The 20,820-nt window shown below is 41.8% G+C and overlaps 1 protein-coding gene across 2 annotated transcripts in view; it reads right to left on the bottom strand.

Moving 5' to 3' along the window:
- Nucleotides 1–20,820, bottom strand: part of CTPS2 (CTP synthase 2) — a 235,292-nt gene that overhangs the window by 92,032 nt on the left and 122,440 nt on the right. For both annotated transcript variants that reach the window (XM_073668039.1, XM_073668038.1), the window contains 2 exons: nucleotides 7,324–7,420; nucleotides 3,704–3,759 (listed from right to left, as the gene is read on the bottom strand). In XM_073668039.1, coding sequence (XP_073524140.1) covers nucleotides 3,704–3,759; nucleotides 7,324–7,420 — 153 coding nt within the window. The remainder of the gene's footprint in view (nucleotides 1–3,703; nucleotides 3,760–7,323; nucleotides 7,421–20,820) is intronic.

Genomic DNA, 20,820 nt, shown 5'->3' with positions numbered 1-20,820 from the left:
CGGCGATCGCCCTGCACAGCTTGTGTGCAGGCACAATCCCATGATGCATAATAGTACGTACCTGATCCAATAGGCCTAGGCCAGTGCGACGTACTATTACTGATCACGTCAGAAAGGGGTTAAAAAAATTTTTTTCACTTTCAACTGTATTTGTTAGTTCTCCGATAATCTGATCGCGTCTACTATACACAGCAATACCATAATAACAAATAGTAGACAAGTAATCTGTTTTCAATTGGAAGAGGGTAGTAAGTCGCTAATAGACACCTCCACTTGCCTCAAGTGAAAAAAGTCGGTCTCGCTGAAATTGGTGGTTCACCTGACATTCATTTAAGGAATACATGTCAAACTCTGGCCCGTGGGCCAAATCTGGCCTGTAGGGTGGTTTTATTTGGCCCGCGACACCAGAACCACCACCCCTATGTGGGCCTATTATACTGTATGGAGGACTATGTGGGCCCATTATTCTGTATGGAGGACTATGTGGGGCCATTATACTGTATAGAGGACTATGTGGGACCCATTATTCTGCATGGAGGACTATGTGGGGCCCATTATTATGTATGGAGGACTATGTGGGGCCCATTATACTGTATGGAGGACTATGTGGGGTCCATTATTCTATATGGAGGGCTATGTGGGGCCCATTATTCTGTATGGAGGGCTATGTGGGCCCTTTATTCTGTATGGAGGACTATGTGTGGGCCCATTATTCTGTATGGAGGACTATGTGGGACCCATTATTCTGTATGGAGGACTATGTGGGGCCCATTCTGTATGGAGGACTATGTGGGGACCATTATTCTGTATGGAGGACTATGTGGGGCCATTATTCTGTATGGAGGACTATGTGGGGCCATTATACTGTATGGAGGACTATGTGGGACCCATTATTCTGCATGGAGGACTATGTGGGGCCCATTATTCTGTATGGAGGACTATGTGAGTCCCATTATACTGTATGGATGACTATGTGGGGCCCATTATTCTGTATGGTGGACTATGTGGGACCCATTATTCTGTATGGAGGACTATGTGGGGCCCATTGTTCTGTATGGAGGACTATGTGGGGCCCATTATACTGTATGGAGGACTATGTGTGGCCCATTATTCTGTATGGAGGACTATGTGGGGCCCATTATAGTGTATGGAGGACTTTGTGCGACCCATTATTCTGTATGGAGGACTTTGTGGGGCCCATTATACTGTATACTGGTTGGCCTGCGACTTTGTCCAAGTTTTTCATTTTGACCCTCTGTGTATTTGAGTTTGACATCCCTAATCATTCAGACATTTGGGTTGCAAGTACATGTTGTATCCACTTTTCTTCACGAATAGAACAAGTGCCCATTATAGTCTATAACCTGTGAACATTCGAAACTCATGAAGATATGTCCATTTTTTCCGGCAGCACGGATGACAAGGGTCAATACAAGTCTATGGTTCCATGAAAAACACCTACAGCACGGATGTCCGTATTTAACATTGCAAAGTATAGGATAAGCTTTGTAATATACCGTATTTATTTATTTAGCCATCACTGAAGACACTGATGGTAAAAACGGACACACAGCCTGCACACTGATGACACACCGATGGCACCGGTACCATTTTTTCAGATACATGTTTAAACATGGACGTGTGAATGAGGCCTAATATATATGAACACCTGAAAGCAGTAACTTAGATCTTCATTCCCGAATAATAATATAAATGTTACTATCCCGGTGTTGAATCATCTTGCATCCTTTTGAATTTATGAACACGGTTTGGACGGATCACTTTGATGATGTCGGAGAGCAGGTTGGTATTTCATGTTTTCTGTTCGGCATTATTGGTGCCTCATCTGATAGAAATATCACTTTACTGCTCTAGGAAAATGTGTGGGTGTCATGTCTGCTCCATTGTAAGTGATCTATTCGAGTCTAGATGGGTAAAAATGATTGATATGGTGCAATCGAAGTGAAGATGAATCTTGCCTTTTACTTTGTCATCATTGGTCTATAGCATTTTAGTGCTACGTTACTGCATATAATAAGCGACTTCAGGGAATTCACCACAAACAAACTGAATGAGTATTGGGATCTGTGTGAGCATTCAACAACTGCAGTTTTTATATATTTAAAAAACTGCAAAAAAAAAATAATAAAAACTTGTAGAAACTAGTGCTAGCACAATTATTTTCTTACTGTATTTGATCTATAACTAGATTCTTTTTGTCCTTTTAAGCGCTACAAAACGGTTGTTGAAAATTTTAAAAGTCAGCTTTTCTCCAGAAACAGCACCACACCTGTCCACAGGTTGAAAGTAGTATTGCAGTTTAACCACCTTCACTTTACTGGAGCTGATCTGCACTACCAGACACAACTCATTGTGGTATTATTTCTGGAAGAAAACACTGTTTTTTCTACTCCTGTATAACCCCTTAAAGGGAATCTGTCAGTAGGATCAACCCTCCTAAGCCGTCTATATGGACTTTCAGGTCATAGGAAGCTGAATAAAATGATACCTTGATATCTGCGATCTGATGAATTATTCCAGAGAAATCAACGTTTTTCTTAATATGTAAATGAGCTGTTAAGATCTATGGGCGGGACATAGATCTCCCTGAGACTCCGCCTCCAGAGATGATTTAAAAACATGCATAACTGTCGTTTTTAATTTTTATTTAATTCAGAAGTGCCAATGTCACTGAACTCACAGGAACCAGTTGACAGGCAGAAGAGCTGTTTGCGGACAACCAAGAGCTGACAGAGCTCGTGCACTATGCCGGAGACTGAGGTAAACTGCTGATGCACTGACAGACAGTGCATGGGATTCAACCAGGAACTGAATACGGATTTGCTTCAGAAACAGCATAGGGAGACATCTTCTAGAAGGTTTTTGAAAGGTTTTCTTTCGGATTTCATTTATAAAGTAATTTTGAAAGATAATTAAAACCGCTTGCTCTACATTATTATTTAATAAAAATTAAAATGACAGTTACGCTTTAAATGAAATAAGGTACTACCAGCGTGAGACATGCAATAACTGACAGTCCGCTCTCCTAATCTACACGTCTCACACTAGTAACACCATCTTTCATTTAAATAATCTCTGGAGGCAGATTCTCAGGGAGATCTATGTCCGGCCCGTAGATCTTAACATCTCATTTACATTTTAAGAAAAATGTGGATTTCTCTGGAATAAGACATCAGATCGCAGATATCAAGGTATCATTTTATTCAACTTTCTATGACCTACATCCTCTTGTAGATGGCTGAGGAGAGTTGATCCAACTAACAGATTCCCTTAAAGAGATTTAGCACTATAAAGTAAAAGTAAGGCCATAATGGCGCTGTTGTACTGATTAAACTGATACCTGCGGGGAAGAATCCAATCAGTGGTTGTTTAATCAGCCTCTAAAGCTTTCTTCTAATGAGATCTCTTTGCATTGAGGCAGGCCTAGAGGGTAGGGTCTTCTGCTCCTCTGCCCCTCTATCTGCCTCCTGTGTTTGTTTTACAGGTCACTGATTATTCAGTGACCTGCCTCCTTTTTGAAATTCCGCGTCACCGTCACTGTGGTGGGCGGCGCGTGCGCAGTGTGATTCCATTACTGGTCTTAAGGTCCTCAATAAAATTGAGCCGGAGGAAGCACATGCACAAGTCGACGCTAAATCCTGCCGACAGGTTCTCTTTAAGAGCTGAAAATAATGTTACTTGCCTCATAGCGATGTCGATGACGTTCTTCAAGAGAATCCACATCATCATAGAGCCTTTCTGAAAAAGAATCATTTAAAATCAACGATTCTGCAGCATAAATAACAATCCTGTCAATTAAAACTGATCTTAGATATGTGAGCACATTTGTGCACATAATGCTAATTTTTAATGGTGGAGTTCATGTGCCGAGAGTAAATGTACATCGCAATGGGGTCTCGGCGCCCTGACAATGGTCCTTTTCTTTGTGCTAGATCTCTTTTCACAACTGTGTACCAGACCACTCACTACCGCTCAGTCTCAAACAATTGCGGAATTGCCGCTGCGGAAACGCTTAAAAAACGCATAGTGGGCACACAGTCTAAGGCTATGTTCACACATCATGTTTTTTTCAGCGTTTTTTTATGCATTTTTTTTATGCAAATTCTCAGCTGCATTTTGCAGTACCAGCAAAGTCTATGAGATTCCAGAAATCTCATGCACACACCATCTTCTTTTTTTTGTTCAGGATTCTGTGCTTTGCATGTTTTTTTTTTGCAAAATAGAGCATGTCACTTATTTCAGCGTTTTTTCACCCATTGGAAGTAATGGGTGGTGAAAAAAAACGCACCAAAAACACAGGTGTCAAGTTTTCAGTGTTTTTTCAGTGTTTTTTTTTGTGCCTAAACCAGAATGAGATTTTTTTTTTCACTGAACATGCATAACAAAGACAAAGGGACAGTGAAAAAGACGCTGAAAAAATGCACCGAAAAAAAGCAAGAAAACAGCAACAAAAATCCTGAACAACTTCCTGGCAAGAGATCAGGTTTTGCTGCAGAAAAATGATGCTGAAAAAAACCATGATGTGTGAATATAGCCTTACTGTCTCAGTGAGATCAGTGTGGCCATATTTACGGCATTAAATAAGTTATAAATATGATAAACATATACATAATAAAAATGAAAAAAAAAAAATCACGCTCATAAAGTACAAAAAGAACACAAATAAATTATTAATGTTCACTGGTGACAGACATTTTTCCATCTGCTTCTTAGCAAGTGATAAAACATACTGACTAAATACCAGTTCAGCTAATGTAAATGGGCATTTTGTTTTCTGGCATTACTGTAAAAGTGATAACGCCAAAGAAAAAGACAGACGACGCGGACACAAGACTGCACGCTTCAATACAGAAAAAGGAATTAATCACACTAAGAGCTGACACCAGATCCGAAGTGGCTGAGTTACAGCGTTACAATAAAACCGACTGGTATATATTTCTGGGCATACTTATTAAGCAAATGTGTAACTTCAAGCAATTAAAGCTTAAGTTATTTTTAGTTTCCTTGACGTTAATACACTCAGAAGATTAATTGTTCCCTTTTACAGCTGCAGTAAGGAGGATTGTCACTGAAAGGCTGAAAAAGAAATGAATAAGTTCCCGGAAAAAAAAACGTACAATACAAAAAAAGGTGGCATAGATATATTATATGGAATAGCAATTATCCAAGTCCGCCCCCATCTTTCCCTGTATGACAAAGATTACATGACCATACTATGAGCTCATTATATCAACCTCAGACTGTATACGCTAATGTCTAGTCTTAAGGAAATAAGAAGATTCCCCGTCTTAGCAATGTACAGCACACACATTGCCGATCATGTCGGGGATAAAACTCCCTTGTTCACCCACTGTTTATTGACCACTGCTTCAGTCTAAACTCTCCTTACTGCAGCCCTGTCTTTAATTGATACTTTTATGTATATGGACATTATGTAATATTTAAAGGAGCTGTCCAGGAGCTGTTTTTTAAAGGAGTTGTCCAAGACTGGGCTTCAAGTCTGCAGTCACTCTATGTGACTGCAGACTTGTGAGCCCTCACATCACGTATAGACTGCACACTGTCAAGATTCTCTGGTGCCCAAAGCAGGCGGTCATGTGTCTACATGTATGGGATTGGAATACTTCCGGCCACATTCCGACTAGACGTGTCCGGCCTCGCTGATTTCACTTATATTGAGCAAGGCCATGCACTTCTAGTCAGCACATGACTACGTGTTAAGGGGACGGTTGCAAACAACTTTATTAAATAATGGAAAGCAACCGAACCCGGGGTCCGCGATGCAGCCTGGTGGACTGCGGCCGAACACCTTCCGGGTGAGAAGGTAAAACAACCAACTTAAATAACAATCCCCTCCGTGTTACAGCACACCGGAGCGGGAATAGGGATTCGCACTATCTCCGTTAACTGCACGGGAGATGTGCGATAAATAATGTATCTGTAGTCCTGTTGCCGCACAGGGACTACACAGTTGGCGCTAGGATGCGTGTGTGACTCACGCCGGCGAATACGTGCTCCCAGCCGGCGTGCTACTGGACTGAGGAGAATCTCTCCACGTGACTTACAGGTGGTACCGGGAATAGGGTGTCTGCAGACTGCTCGGGGTGTAAGGTGACCCCTTTGTCGGAGCCAGATTGTCAGATGAAGCTACCTGCCTATTTCATCTAAGCCTGCCTATTTCCACTAAACCTGCCTGCCAGAAACTAAAGCACACGTGGAGCCCAAGAGACCAAGCGTCCACACAACACCATCACAGCTCAATGATCAGAGCGCGCCGCCATGTTTGTGGGTAGGCTTTTTAAAGATTAAGCCCTGCCCACCGTCGCACCATTGGTGACGTCACCCGCGACCAATCAGGCAGTGCCAGGTCACTGGATCAGCTGACTCCCAAACCACCAATCACGGTCTGCCATGTCAAGGGCATGCTCAGTACAGAGAATCCTGGACTTAGGCTTTAACAGCCCTGTTTCCCTCCGCAACCTATCCTTCATGTTGCTAGGAACAAAGACCCAAGAGACAACCTGTACGTCTCGTGGACCAGCTAGGCGTTGGGACTGATGATGATGCTGAGCAGCATCAGCCCTGGCTGGACTGGAATAGGAGACCACAGAAGGCTCTGGACCCAGTTCAAATCCAGCAAACGCCTGACGCCTAACGCTATGTGTATGTAAATTGAATATATGGGGTCACACCCTCCTCTCTCTCGGTGCCAGAGAATCCTGACAGTGCACAGTGTGCGCCCTGTGAGGATTAACAAGTCTGCAGTCACATAGAGTGACTCCAGACTTGAAGCCTAAACCTAGGCAACCCCTTTAATAAAACCTTTTATATGCTGTAAAAAAATACTCACCTTACGTATCCCCTGCTAGTCTTGTCCTGAAGCTCACCGTGTCCTCTGTTGGTCTCCACACTTCCTTCTCAGTCTGTATAGACATATGACCTTTGTGCCCAATACCTGGCTGTAACAATGGTGCCAAGGTCAGTGATTTGCTGCAGTGGTCGCAAGTCCACCAAATGGAGCAGGAAGTACCATTAGTGGATCCGGGAAAACCGTAATGAGAGAGACTGGTTATTGGTAAGACGAGCATTACTTCAATGCAGCAGGACATGGCCAACATTGTTCTCCAGTAACACATTTTGACAGCCAGTTGGTGGATTTGCTTTAGGTGACAACACAGTAGTGTCTTCACTAGCCAAAGTCATGGTATTCATAGCCATCCCTTGAATACTTCAAATTTAGGTTTATGTTGACTGAACTAAATACTTATAATAGATACACTGAAGTATAATGTATATACATACTTAAGGTGGAGCCACAGGTGGTAAATATTGTCTTCCTCTTCCCTAGTCGCATCGTTCCCCCCATGTCTCCTGGGTTATGTTCAGGCATATCAATCACCTGAAAGAAAGAAGCTACTTTGACATAAAATGTAAAACATTAGGTACATTTCTACAAAGATCATCCTTAGCAATAGGATTCAAAATGGCAGATGGAATATATGCATTATTAATTATCAACTTCTGGCTAGCTGTGTGTACCCCATAATTACTGCATGGCGCGGCAGATTTGCCACCCAAGAATGAATCACATTAGTTTTATATGACCTTTAGTACAGGTCCTCATGTAGATATTTGAAAATAATTGGTGCGTCAAAAAATCAGTTCCCAATGGACACAATATACTGTAAATACTACCATTTATAAAAAATGACAAAACTAAAGCAACTAAGGTATCTATAGCCCAGATTCTATAGGCATGTACCAATACTGTGTGATCATATGGAGAATGGTAATTGTAGGGTCAGTGATTCCTATATACAGTGATGTAAAAAAGTGTTTGCCCCCTTCCTGATTTCTTATTCTTTTGCATATTTGTCACACTTAAATGTATCAGATCACAGAACAAATTTACATATTAGACAAAGATAACACAAGTATGCAAAAAATGCAGTTTTTAAATGAAGGTCTTTATTATTAAGGGAAAAAGAAATCCAAACCTACAGGGACCTGTGTGAAAAAGTGATTGCCCCCCCCCATCCCTCTTAAAACATAAATCAACTGTTCAACTGTGAGTTATCACATCTTTGGGAATCTGAGTTAAATTTCCCTAGCCACACACAGGTCTGATTACTGCCACACATGTTCTCAATCAAAAAATCACTTAAATAAGACCTGCCTAACAAAGTGAAGTTGATGAAAAGATCCTCAAAAGTTAGACATCATGCTGCAATCCAAAGAAATTCAAGTACAAATGAGAAACAAAGTAATTGAGATCTATCAGTCTGGAAAAGGTTATAAAGCCATTTCTAAAGCTTTGGGACTCCAGCAAACCACAGTGAGAGCCACTAGCCACAAATGGCAAAAACATGAATCAATGGTGAACCTTCCTAGGAGTGGCCAGCCGACCAAAATTACCCCAAGAGCAAAGTGACGACTCCTCCAAGAGGTCACAAAGGACCCCACAACAACATCTAAAGAACTGCAGGCCTCACTTGCCCCAGTTAAGATCAGTATTCATGACTCCACCATAAGGAAGAGACTGGGAAAAAATAGCATGCATGGCAGAGTTCCAATACGAAAACCACTGCAGAACAAAAAGAACATAAAGGCTCGTCTCAGTTTTGCCAGAAAACATCTTGATGATCACCAAGACTTTTGAGAGAATACTCTGTGGACTGATGAAACAAAAGTTGAACGTTTTAGAAGGTGTATATCCTATTACATCTGGCGTAGAAGTAACACCGCATTTCAGAAAAGGAACATCATAACAACAGTAAAATATGGTGGTGGTGGTAGTGTGATGGTCTGGGGCTGTTTTGCAGCTTCAGGACCAGGAAGACTTGCTGTGGTAAATGGAACCATGAATTCTGCTGTCTACCAAAAAATCCTGAAGGAGAATGTCCGGTCATCTGTTTGTGACCTCAAGCTGAAGCGCACTTGGGTTATGCAGCAGAACAATGATCCAATACACACCAGCAAGTCCAGCTCTGAATGGCTTAAGAAAAACAAAATTAAGACTTTGGATTGGCCTAGTCAAAGCCCTGACCTTAATCTGATTGAGATGCTGTGGCATGACCTTAAATAGGTAGTTCATGCTCAGAAACCCTCCAATGTGGCTGAATTACAACAATTTTCCAAAGGTGAGTGGGCCAAAATTCCTCCAGAGCGTTGTAAAAGACTCATTGCCAGTTATCACAAATGCTTGATTGCAGTCGTTGCTGCTAATTATTAGGTTTAGGGGGTAATCACTTTTTCACACAGGGCCCTGTAGGTTTGGATTTCTTTTTCCCAGTCGTTGCTGCTAAGGGTGGCCCAACCAGTTATTAGGTATAGGGGGTAATCACTTTTTCACACAGGGCCCTGTAGGTTTGGATTTCTTTTTCCCTTAATAATAAAGATCTTCATTTAAAAACTGCATTTTTTGTTTACTTGTGTTATCTGTGTCTAATATTTACATTTGTTTTGTGATCTGAAACATTTAAGTATGACAAACATGCAAAAGAATAAGAAATCAGGAAGGGGCAAACACTTTTTCACACCACTGAAGATGTAACCCACTTCTTGCTTGTAATTGCTTGGCACAGACAGTGCAGACTGATCAGTATGTTTATACCAATCCTTAAAGGGAATCTGTTAGCCCCTGGCACTTATCTGACCTCTAATATGGGCATACAGGTGATAGAAATGTAAATCTATACCTACCTGTATGGCCCATATTAAAGGTCTTGTTGCTGTGAAATTTCTTTTTATTCAATTAAGTTTCTGATGCTTGTGGGCCCAGGACCTGGAAGAAATCCTGCCTCCTGTGTGAATTATAATGTTTCCCCCCTCCCCTGCACGTTACAGTGCCCTGTAACGTGCAGTTGCTGCTGCCAAATCCCGCCCCTGCGCAATTCACCTTTTACGCAAGGCGCACTTCTTCCTGCCGTCTATGTTCATTGTACTGCAGGGATGTTGTGTGCAGGCGCCGGGAAGTCATAGTGACTCGCCGGCGCCTGCACAGAAAATCCCTGCTCTACAATGAACATAGAGGACAGGAAGAAATGCGCCTTCCGTAAAAGGTGAAGTGCACAGGGGCGGGATTTGGCAGCGGCAACTGCACATCACGGGGCACTGTGACGTGCAGTGGAGGGGGGAAACATTATAATTCACATAGGAGGCGGGGATTTCTCGGAAGTCCCAAAAACTTGTAGGAATAAAAAGACATTTCACAGCAACAAGACCTCTAATATGAGGCATACACGGTAGGTATAGATTTACATTTCTATCACCTGTATGCCCATATTAGAAATCAGATAAGTGCCAGGGGGTGACAGATTCCCTTTAAAGAGGTTGTCCACTATTTTAGCATTGATGACCTAGCCTCTGGATAGGACATCAATGTCTGATCGGTCGGGGTCCGATACCTGTTACCCCCGCTGATCAGCTGAACAAAGCTAAAACCGCAGACGCGGTGGACAGGGCTGAGCAAAGCGAAACCGCAGACGCGGTGGACAGGGCTGAGCAAAGCGAAACCGCAGATGCGGTGGACAGGACTGAGCAAAGCGAAACCGCAGACGCGGTGGACAGGGCTGAGCAAAGCGAAACCGCAGACGCGGTGGACAGGGCTGAGCAAAGCGAAACCGCAGACGCGGTGGACAGGGCTGAGCAAAGCGAAACCGCAGACGTGGTGGACAGGGCAGAGCGGGCAAGAACCGCCGGAGCGGTAAGCAAGGCAGAGCAGAGGGGACAGGGCTCTGTTCACACGGAACAGACTGGAAGGGAAAGGCAGAACCAGGTACACACAGGACACTTGCAATGAAGTAGCGAGTGGACTCTAAACTCACAAACGGGAGTACAGAGACAACGAGTAGGAGATAGGCACGGGATCAGATTCTGCAGGAAAAGGGAAGGTACGGACATAGAGAAAAACAGGTAACAGGCTAGGAGAGGATACAGACAAGAACAGATACAGCAGCAAGATACAGGAGCGAGTCTAGGTATGCGGCCCCTAGAAGGCGGAACGAAAAGGTTAGGAGCGTGTTCAGACAGGAACAGGCAAGATACCGGAATGGGTCTAGGTATGCGGCCCCTAGAAGGCGGAAAGAACAGGCTAGGAGCGTGTTCACACTGGCCTGGAAATACAGCCTCCAGGATAGGCAGAAGACAACAGGCTAGAAGATAGTTCAGACAGGACACAGTTCAGACACGGGAACTGATAAAGCAAGGCAGGAAACATAAACAGGACCTGGCACATCAGTGACCGAAGCCAACTGACAGAACACAATGCTCAGGCAGAGATTCTTGGGAGGAGCTGGGTTAAATACCAGGTGACAGACAGCAATAGGCTGAGGACGCACAAGGAGTGTGCCCGCAGCAGGTACAAGAAACAGGAAGTGATCGGGCGCCGCCCTTAAGCAGCAGAAACAGAGGCAAGCAGACAGCATGGAGGGAAGCCAGGCTAGCAGACTGGACTGGAGATCAAGTGCGCGCTCTTGCACAGTGGGAGATGGACCACTATTCAAGGACACCGCCAGGTATGTTACAGTAACCATTTATGGGGACTCGATCAGGTAGGCATTAGGCAGAGTTCACACAGGCAAAGTTTTAGTCCAACAAGGCAAGGTTTATTAGCTCCATAAACCCAGAAGGGGTTTTAACACAAAACAGCCGTGCTCTGGCACAAAGGTAAACACAGCAGGAAAGTACAGTACATACGGCAGGTTAATACTCCGGCAGGTACATATATATCCAATACTCTGGCAGAATATACATCCAGTACTCCGGCAGACACATTGACTGACCGACCACCTGCTGACACGGGCAGTATCCATTTCAGAGAGAGACCCTGGCTTGTCTCTCTCCCAGCTACAGCTCACATTTTGGCTGGTCACTCACCATTGTTCACACATTCCACTCTGTTACATCCATCTCCTGGTTCTTAGCAACACACTGCAGGTGCACTCCTAATCAAGGCTAACAGTGCTAAGACTTAACCCCTCACCTACCTGGCTTTGCTACACATTCTTTATCAATTGTTCTAAATTTTTGCCAGAAAGCTATAGGACACTGTAACACCGGAGATTTTCTCACTGGTCTTGATGAGGGGGAATGTTGGGAGTCAGACGTTCCTTAATCAGTATGAGGTACACGCCTCTTAATTAATCAATCAGCAGTGTCTGACAAGAGTTGTGCGCTACATCTGAAATCTTACTTCAGTTTCTAACTAGAGGAAGACATTTGGTGTAAGGAACACGACAGCTCATCATGAATTAGACGCTATGGAGTCTCACCACCGCCGCACCCCCGTTCCACCCCAGCTCAGCCCATTTTAGCAGAACTGAGAGAAACTGGAATGAAAATGTCAAAAGTAAAAAAAAGGAGACAGCACGCCAAAGTAGTTATGATGAAGAATGAAGAAAAAGCAGTGGTTTATTTCACTCATCTTTAAGAAGTAAATCACTCATTTTTACCACAATTAATTTTGAATGTTGCCTCTTTTTAATTATTATTTAGATAGACAGATGGACATTTTTGTCCCTAGTCATCATTTGCGGAGTTTTTTTTAAATTACTTTTCATTTTTGTTTCCTTTTTTTGCTCCAAATCCTTCAAAATGGAACATGAATTTTGGGCAAATGCTCTTTTTTGGTCTTTGACTAGTTTTACTACATTTTTGCACAGAATGTCGAAATTTACCGTTTGTAAAATACAGCACAAATTGCATCAAAATAACTAACACTCCGGGGAAGTCTTCCGTAGAAATTTGTGCCAAATTTAGCGACTTTTAAAAAAAATCGGATTTGATGAATTAATCTAAAACATCTAGAAAAGACACATTAACCTAAAAATCGTAAAACTTACTACACAAAAGTCAACTTTAAAAAAGACAAATCGTTTGATGAATTTGAAATTAAAAAGTCACTAGCTGAGAGGTATTCACACCAAAAAACACGGTGAAAATACAAAGCTGAATCGGGCCCTTTGTATCCTAATAACTTGCCATTTGGGCAGGTGCACATGGCCGTGGATTCTCTCATTCGAGAGAATCGGGTTGATTATACAAAATACATTTTGATCAAATATGATCAAAGTGTGATCCGATTGTGTAGAATGAGTAGAAAATTGAGAAAAAAATGTTTCTAACTTCTCCATTCTGTGAGCACCCGGAAATCAAACTGCACTCTGAAGCCATCAGAGTGCAGTCCAATGTTTCACAAGCACTCACTGACTTGCACGGCCGTGGGCGATAAGAATATCGGATCAAACTCGGACATGCAGCGATTTATCAAAAATCAAATATGTGATTGACTAACACTATGGACTATGGACTAACACTGGTCCGGGTGTTTTGTCGGCTCACACTCGGACAGAAAATTCGGCCACATGCACGAGCCCTTTACCTGTAGAATTTCCTGAATTTATATTCAAATTAAACTCATCCTGATAATTTATTTATGGTTTTATCTTCATGGAGTCATGGATCCTTAACACTGGTTAAGCAAATGTATTTCTCTCCCATATATTCTCATTTCCAGCAGTTTGCATAAGTGATGTCTCTGTGCTGCATACAAATAATTGTACAGTCAAGGGAATGCTTCTTGTCTTCAAAGGGGAAGACAGGTGAATGTAGAATATGTTTGACAAACATATTATTTGCAACTATCCCTTTGTGTCCCATTCATGTCACATCTAAGATGCCAGGAAGATTGAATGTGCCTCCAACCTTATGAATGTCAGGTCCTCCTCCTCCTTATAAATGCTGTTGACTTTATTCTTCATAATCCATGCTTGGTGTTAGTAGCAATGCTGGTTTTATGGATCACTTATTAATTCAATTGTCCAGTGATGGGGAGGACTGACAGCTGATGAGATGTATGATATACATTAAAAAAATGTGCTTATTCATCAATCACGCGGCTAAGATTCCCCTCCCATTGTCACGCTATACTTTCGTTTCCCTGTGAGATCGGATAAATAAAATGCCATCTGTGATAAGTACAATTGCTCATTTTACCTTTCTCCCCAGATAATTCTCTTTTCCATTAGGTCTATGACATCACGTGATTATAAACTGACGAGCTGAATCCTTCTATGCTCTATGTAGAAACAGGAGGTCAGTTTTCTCTGCACATGTCATGAGTCACTGCAAAAGTCCCTGGCAGGAGGAGGAGGGAGCAGCTGGGTCAGGAGTTATATAGGGCAATGGGTCATGCAGGGACAAGAGACTTCTTGTTTCTACATAGAGCAGAGAAAAGAGAAGAATTATCTGGGTAGAAAGGCAAAATGAGCAATTGTAAGTACACAGTGCTATATAATATGATGACTGCAATATATTAAGAGGATGAAAACTTTGATGGGAGGAGGAGTGCTTCTTTAAGGAATATGAATACCTTCTGGGTACTTTTAATGTCATGTTCATCATTGTCTTAATAGGGTTATATTTAAAAAAAAAATTGCATCATCTGGCTTCTATAGCCTTTATATATGCAGACTGCATAATGAGTTGCCAGTGAATTTGTCAGTGACCTCATTCTGACACCAGGGCCTATGAATCTTATGTTTTTGTCTGATCTTCTAAGTTGATTTATCACAAGTTCAAAATTGAACTTTGAAGAGGTAATAAATCATGAGAAGAGAAATTAGGCGTAAAATCAATGATTGTCAGGATTCCTGTGGTCCTTCTACAGTTTGACCACTAGTGGCTGCTATTGTTCACCTTGATATTATGCTGCAATTTCACCTCTTACCACTGGAGGTTGCTGTTGTGTCCTGCAATTGCCCTCTACTAAGATGGCAGATTCTGAAACTGTGGAATCCATCTTGTTTCCTGTTTGGGCCTACTTAAAGCCACATGGATCCCTCACTCATTGCGTGAGTATTGTGTCTAGCTGTTTAGCCTAGCTCAGTCTCCAGCTCCTTGTTCTGACAACTATCTTACCCAGACTGTTCCCACTTCTCTATGGATTGTTGCTACAACGCCTACTGCTACTCGCAAGAACTTCTACTACTGCCTGGCTCGTACTCCTCTGGCCACTGTATTCCAGCCAGTAACCTAACAATAATACAGGAAGGGGCTCAATGACAGATTCACTGGTAACTCATTCTGCAGTCTTATATGTGCTGAGATACATAGAGGCTGTAGAAGCCTCTATGAAACCATATTGCAAAGAATGATATTTAACCCAAAAAGCATACATTTAAGTAAACTAAATTGCCCTAAAAGTGTGTGCACACAGTAACTATAAGAAACAGGCAGTAACCGCGACGCCGCTGTAAGCAATCAGACAAGAGACATGCACACAGCAGGTACTGGAGCAAAGTGTGCAGCCTGGACTGATAGGTAAGATAGCGGTCTTGCATGGTGGGAGGTGGTAACCCATGCCAGCACGCCGCCAGGGATGTTACATCTTAGACTAACATCCTCCATAATCCGAACCTCCCACCTGTCTACAAAACTTCTCTCGTGCTGCGCCAGTTTTCTGGAACGCACTACCCAGGACAATCCAACTAATACCTAGACACCACGTGTTTAAACGCGCTTTAAAAGCACATCTCCTTAGACAGGCCTATAACCTCAATTCACCAACCTAACTCTCCCCTGTTCCCTCTTCCTAAATTTTACTCAGAATCTGGTCCCTCCTATTCATCTGTGTCCACACCCTCCTTGCACCCAATAGCACTTGGCAACTGTACCTAGACGGATTCTGGCTGGTGACTGGATCATGCAGCTTATTTAAAATGCCCTATTTATTATAATGATGGTTGGACCATACATGACGAGCACTTTCTACCTATTGTGTCCCCCCTCTTTCTCATAGATTGTAAGCTCTTGTGAGCAGGGCTCTCACTCCTCCTGTAACTGTTGAACTGTGTTACTCTGTGATGTCTTTATTGTCTATACATGTCCCCGCTTAATTGTAAAGTGCTGTGGAATATGTTGGCGCTATAGAAATAAAATTCTTCTTATTATTATTACAAATGCCATATAGTGCATACTATTTTTACTAAATACTGTTGCAGAGGATAGCCGTGACCACTACACTATTTCATCCTTTTGTGAGTATACTGAACTGTAACAACAAGACTGTGGCCAAAAGAACACTTTTTGATCTTCTTCTATCTGGCTAATGTAGACTTATGAGAATGTTTAGAATATAAGACGGGAGTTTTCCCAATTTACACACTAAATGTAGTAATGTAAGCATAGCCTAACTCCAGTGTTCTGCATTAACTCCCTCTCTGTTAGCCAATAATAAGACAGCAAGATCAAAACGCGTCGGGTTGTAATGCTGGAGCTTGGTACACCTGTCAAACTGTAACACAGGTGTCCTAAGGCGAGTTCAGGGAGGCCAGATCTGTCCTCCTCTCTTACCTCCATGTTACACTCACAAGGAAGCTGAGATATGGAGTACTGTTTGACGGCCCTCATACTGTAGAACTGATGCTTCCTGGAATTTTTCTCTTACAGAATTGCTCCACCAGGATAACATGTAATATTTTTCAATGTAAAGCAAAATCAAAGAAATAAAAAAAGAAATTTAGCTATGCCATTTTCTTTTGTGAAAGAAGTACACCGTGAATACAGATTTGAACAGAAACTTATTGCAGACAGAGAAATAAGACTTAGGACCAAAGATCAAGGAAAGCATGACAATTAAAGGGAATCTGTCAGCAGGTTTTTGCTACCTCATCTGAGAGCAGCGTAATGCAGGCAAAGAGAAGCTGAATCCAACGATGTATCACTTAGATTTACTGGGTGCAGCCGTTCTGACAATCAGAGCTTTTAAATTTAGCAATGAAGCAGAGCTGAGAAAGCAAACCCCAACCACACCACAGCTAACCCCGCCCACACCACAGCTAACCCTGCCCACACCACAGCTAACCCCGCCCACAAAAATTAAAAATGAATAAAGTTTTGGAAAACAATACTTAAAGGGGATTTCAGAGCCAAGCAGCACTTTCACAAGTGACTGTATCACGTTGAATCCTAACAGTGTGTAATTTACACACTGTTAGGATTCTGCTCTGCTTGCCGGTTTGTGCCTACTCATATGTAATTTGTATACTTGTGTTCATTTCTCTTCATGCACCTCACAATATTCCAATTTTTCTTACAAGCAGGAAGAGAAGCTAGTCAGGCTTGACACTGCAAGTATCTGAATTGCATACGAGCTGTCACGTGATGACAGTTCAAACTGGCAAACAGAGCGAAATCTTAATAGTGTGTATTTTACACGCTTTTAGGATCTGGCATGAAACAGTCAATGCTAAAGTTGCTCCCTGACCAGGGAAAGCTCCTTTAAGTCTATAAATGTATTACAGGGTAATAATGTTCCAGTATCCAGTGTTCAACTCCGTTCAGACCTGCAGTTTTATGTTACATTTCTCGTTTCCATTCTAAAAGGGTAAATATGTTAACTAATGGTTGCAAATTAAAGACTTTCCATTTGTATTCATTAGTTAAAGGGGACCTGTCACCAGGTTACATGACTGAAACCGAATGCTGGTGGGGAGAATAAAGTTCATTTTTTCCCCGCTGCATTCGGCTGCGTGCAGGCGCCGGGCAGCATAATAACGCTATTAACCTGCAGATTAACAGCATACCTGCAGGTTAATAGTGTTATTTCTGGTGACAGGTTCCCTTTAATGACTTCCTTGGGAAAAAAAAAGGAAAGCTTCCTTTTGCTTACTTCCCATCCAATGTCTTGCAGATGCGCACAGTGTCTTGGATACAATTTACCATTTCCTCCAATTCTTATGGCCACTTCCTATTTCTGAGTACTGCTGTTAGGCCATGGCCCCACTATCAGTATTTTGTCAGTATTTTTTCAGTATTTTTTCTCAGGAGTGGGTGATAAATACAGAATTGGTGACTTGTTTCTATTATACCTTTTCTCTGATTGTTCCTCACCTGGTTTTGGCTCCCACTCCTGAGAAAAAATACTGACCGAATACTGAACAAATACTGATAGTGGGGCCGTGGCCTTATGCAGATGAACAATCAATGTTGTCAAAAAAGAGAACATATGTAAATTGGATATATGCTGTTTTGCCCTCTGAAACTGATAACCTGCTCTATTTTGCACTTTCTTGTGAATTTATAAATTTTGTGTTTTTTTTAATGAGAAAATAATATAAGACTTTAAAACATTTACTCCGTGGTTGGAAACAGTTTTAGTTTTACAGATGTGCCCTGCAGGCTGAACCGCTTACATTAAATCTCATATGTCACACTGACAGGATAACAAAAGCACAATGTTCTGAAATAAAAATAGGCTCCAGAGTATGATAAACCAGGGGACAGGAGGTATCAGGGATGAGACGTGGAGAGCTAGAGAGACTGGACAGAATTCGGAAGTACAGGAGAATACAAACCATGCACAGCGAACCAAGAATAGATACAAAAATTACTCTAAAAGAGTCTATTACTATAAAAGAATATTTAATCTTTTCTGGTCTTTATAGGAGTAAAACAAAGAACCAAATGAACCTTGTAAGTTTCACTATAATGAGGTTGTCCCCTTTTAACAGAGCGTGCACGGGGTTTCAGGAGTGATTTTGTGACGTTGGACAATTTGGTGTGATTACAGCCCGGACTGCATGACTAGTCACAGGAATGGGACCGCCCAAAACACCAGTAGGAACTAATTTGCATTACACATATAATTATAACTTATTACATTATTTGTAGCAGACAGTTTGGCTAAAAATATGATGGCAAAGCTGTTAAAAAGCTGAGTAACATGATGGTTTCTAAAGGGGTTATCCCCTCTTAAATATTTATTATCCCATAGACTCAATGATGTATAAAATAAGAAACTGAGATTCCCTTGCCCTCCTCAGTTCCGGCTCTGCCTCTCCACTGCTGCACTGGAATTTGTTGATTGTTTGCAGCGGTGACGTCAAATCAACAACACTGCACCCAATCACTGAGCTCAGCTACTTGTGCCATCTACATCGCTACCATTTGTTACTACGACATCTGAAGGGCTAAAGGGTTTTTTCTCAAAATTGTAAGTTATACTTTACCCATTGAATAGGGGATAACTTACCAATCACTGTACTCGGCTTTCTTTGGCAGCCCCACTCTCTGGATCGTTGGGGGTGCCAGCGGTCGGACCCAGAGTGATCAATAAGGTACATTCTATTGATAGAGAATAACTTACAATTAGGATGATAACCCTTTAAAGGGGTTGTCCACTCTATGTGACTGCAGGCTTGTGAATCCTCACATTGAGTGCACTGCACGCTGTAAGGGTTCTCCGATGCCGGGCAGTCATGTGACCGCAAGTATGTTCTCAGCATACTTCCAGCCACATTCCGACTAGACCGTGTCTACACTCATGCATTGAGCGATGCTGCGCCCATCTAGTCGGCATATGACCATATGTATGCAAATCACATACTTGTGGTCACATGACCACTTCTCCCGGCACCGAAGTATCCTCATAGTGCACAGTGCATTCTATGAGAGGATTCACAAGTCTGCAGTCACATAGCGTCGTGAGGTCGGACAACCCCTTTAAGTTTTAACGGTCAGCATAAAAGCTCCTGCCCTTTCAATTACAGTCCTGTGTCAAAGTCATGCTGCTCTTAGGAGAATCTGGAAATAGACTACCTGTATGTCAAAATGTCTTCTCTACCTGTACATTTGGATATATTGGTTAAACAACAAAGCCATAATTCAGAAATAAAGAGAATTATTTCCCAAGGATTAAGCAAAGTGGCCTTTAAACTGACATTTATTCTTTATTCAGTCGGCACGTTTAATTCAGAAGAGACAATTTTTTTGAAAATTAATCTCCAAAATGGAACATGGCTGAAGTATGAAGTCACTTGCTCATAATAAATGTAGCATGCATAACTTTTGGGGATTATTTGAGCTGTGAATGTCTTGTGTTGTCCATTGTCACAAAAAATCACAATCAACACAGACAAAGAAAAATACGCTACAGTTAAAAAATTCAATGTCCCAAAAGCAAAGTCAGTAGATTGGATTTACAATTTACCGCACAAGCTCCTGGATGATCAATAAATAATGGCTAGAAAAACTATTTCTATCCCATATGTCATTTATAGAGAGTAAGACCGCTGCAACATGAAGATTAAAATGAGAAATCAGAGAGAAAGTAAAAAAATAACACCGCTTAAGGAGGCTCTGAAACAAATATATACCTAAAAATAAAATATTATGGGATCCCCCTTGGACCAGTCGCCCTCTACTTTCTTGCAGAATTGGGAGGAGTACCTAAATATCTTTCTCACATATCCAAGAGCTTAGGCTACACCGCCTGGCATGTCAATCTCGTATCATTTCCAAGAGACGTGTTATAAAATTCTATGAAGATGCGATAAAGCCCCATCTAAATTGCATGGACTCATGCCATTAGTTCCCTTGCAGTGTTGGCGCGGTTGTAATAATCAGGATACTACCCTTCATATTTTTGGAGAATTTCTGATTTTAACTATCGTACTTTATGGAGGGAAGTCTGGAGAATTGGTTCCACTTTTACTAATATTTCAATTCCCTTTATACAGGACGTTTTTGTGTTGCATCACAATGACTTTCCCCTAAGTGATATAATATAAATGAGGGGTCGCTAACTGCTTAAAAATAAGATAAGGGTGCTCTGAAGAAAAGAGATCCAATATATAAAGAGAAAACTTTGGCACTCCAATTTGGATATCAATAGAACAGTTTATTCATATAGACAGATCCTTAACGGCAAAAAATCAATGCGTATGCATGTGCAAAAAGATTCTTAGTAGTCATGAACCATAAACCAAACATTTTCGACCTATATTGGTCTTTGTCAAG

This window comes from Phyllobates terribilis, unplaced genomic scaffold (genome assembly GCF_046119375.1).
Source record: "Phyllobates terribilis strain yellow unplaced genomic scaffold, ASM4611937v1 Scaffold_2__4_contigs__length_985480577, whole genome shotgun sequence".
NCBI lineage: Eukaryota > Metazoa > Chordata > Amphibia > Anura > Dendrobatidae > Phyllobates > Phyllobates terribilis.
This window is presented reverse-complemented; position numbering and strand designations above follow the sequence as displayed.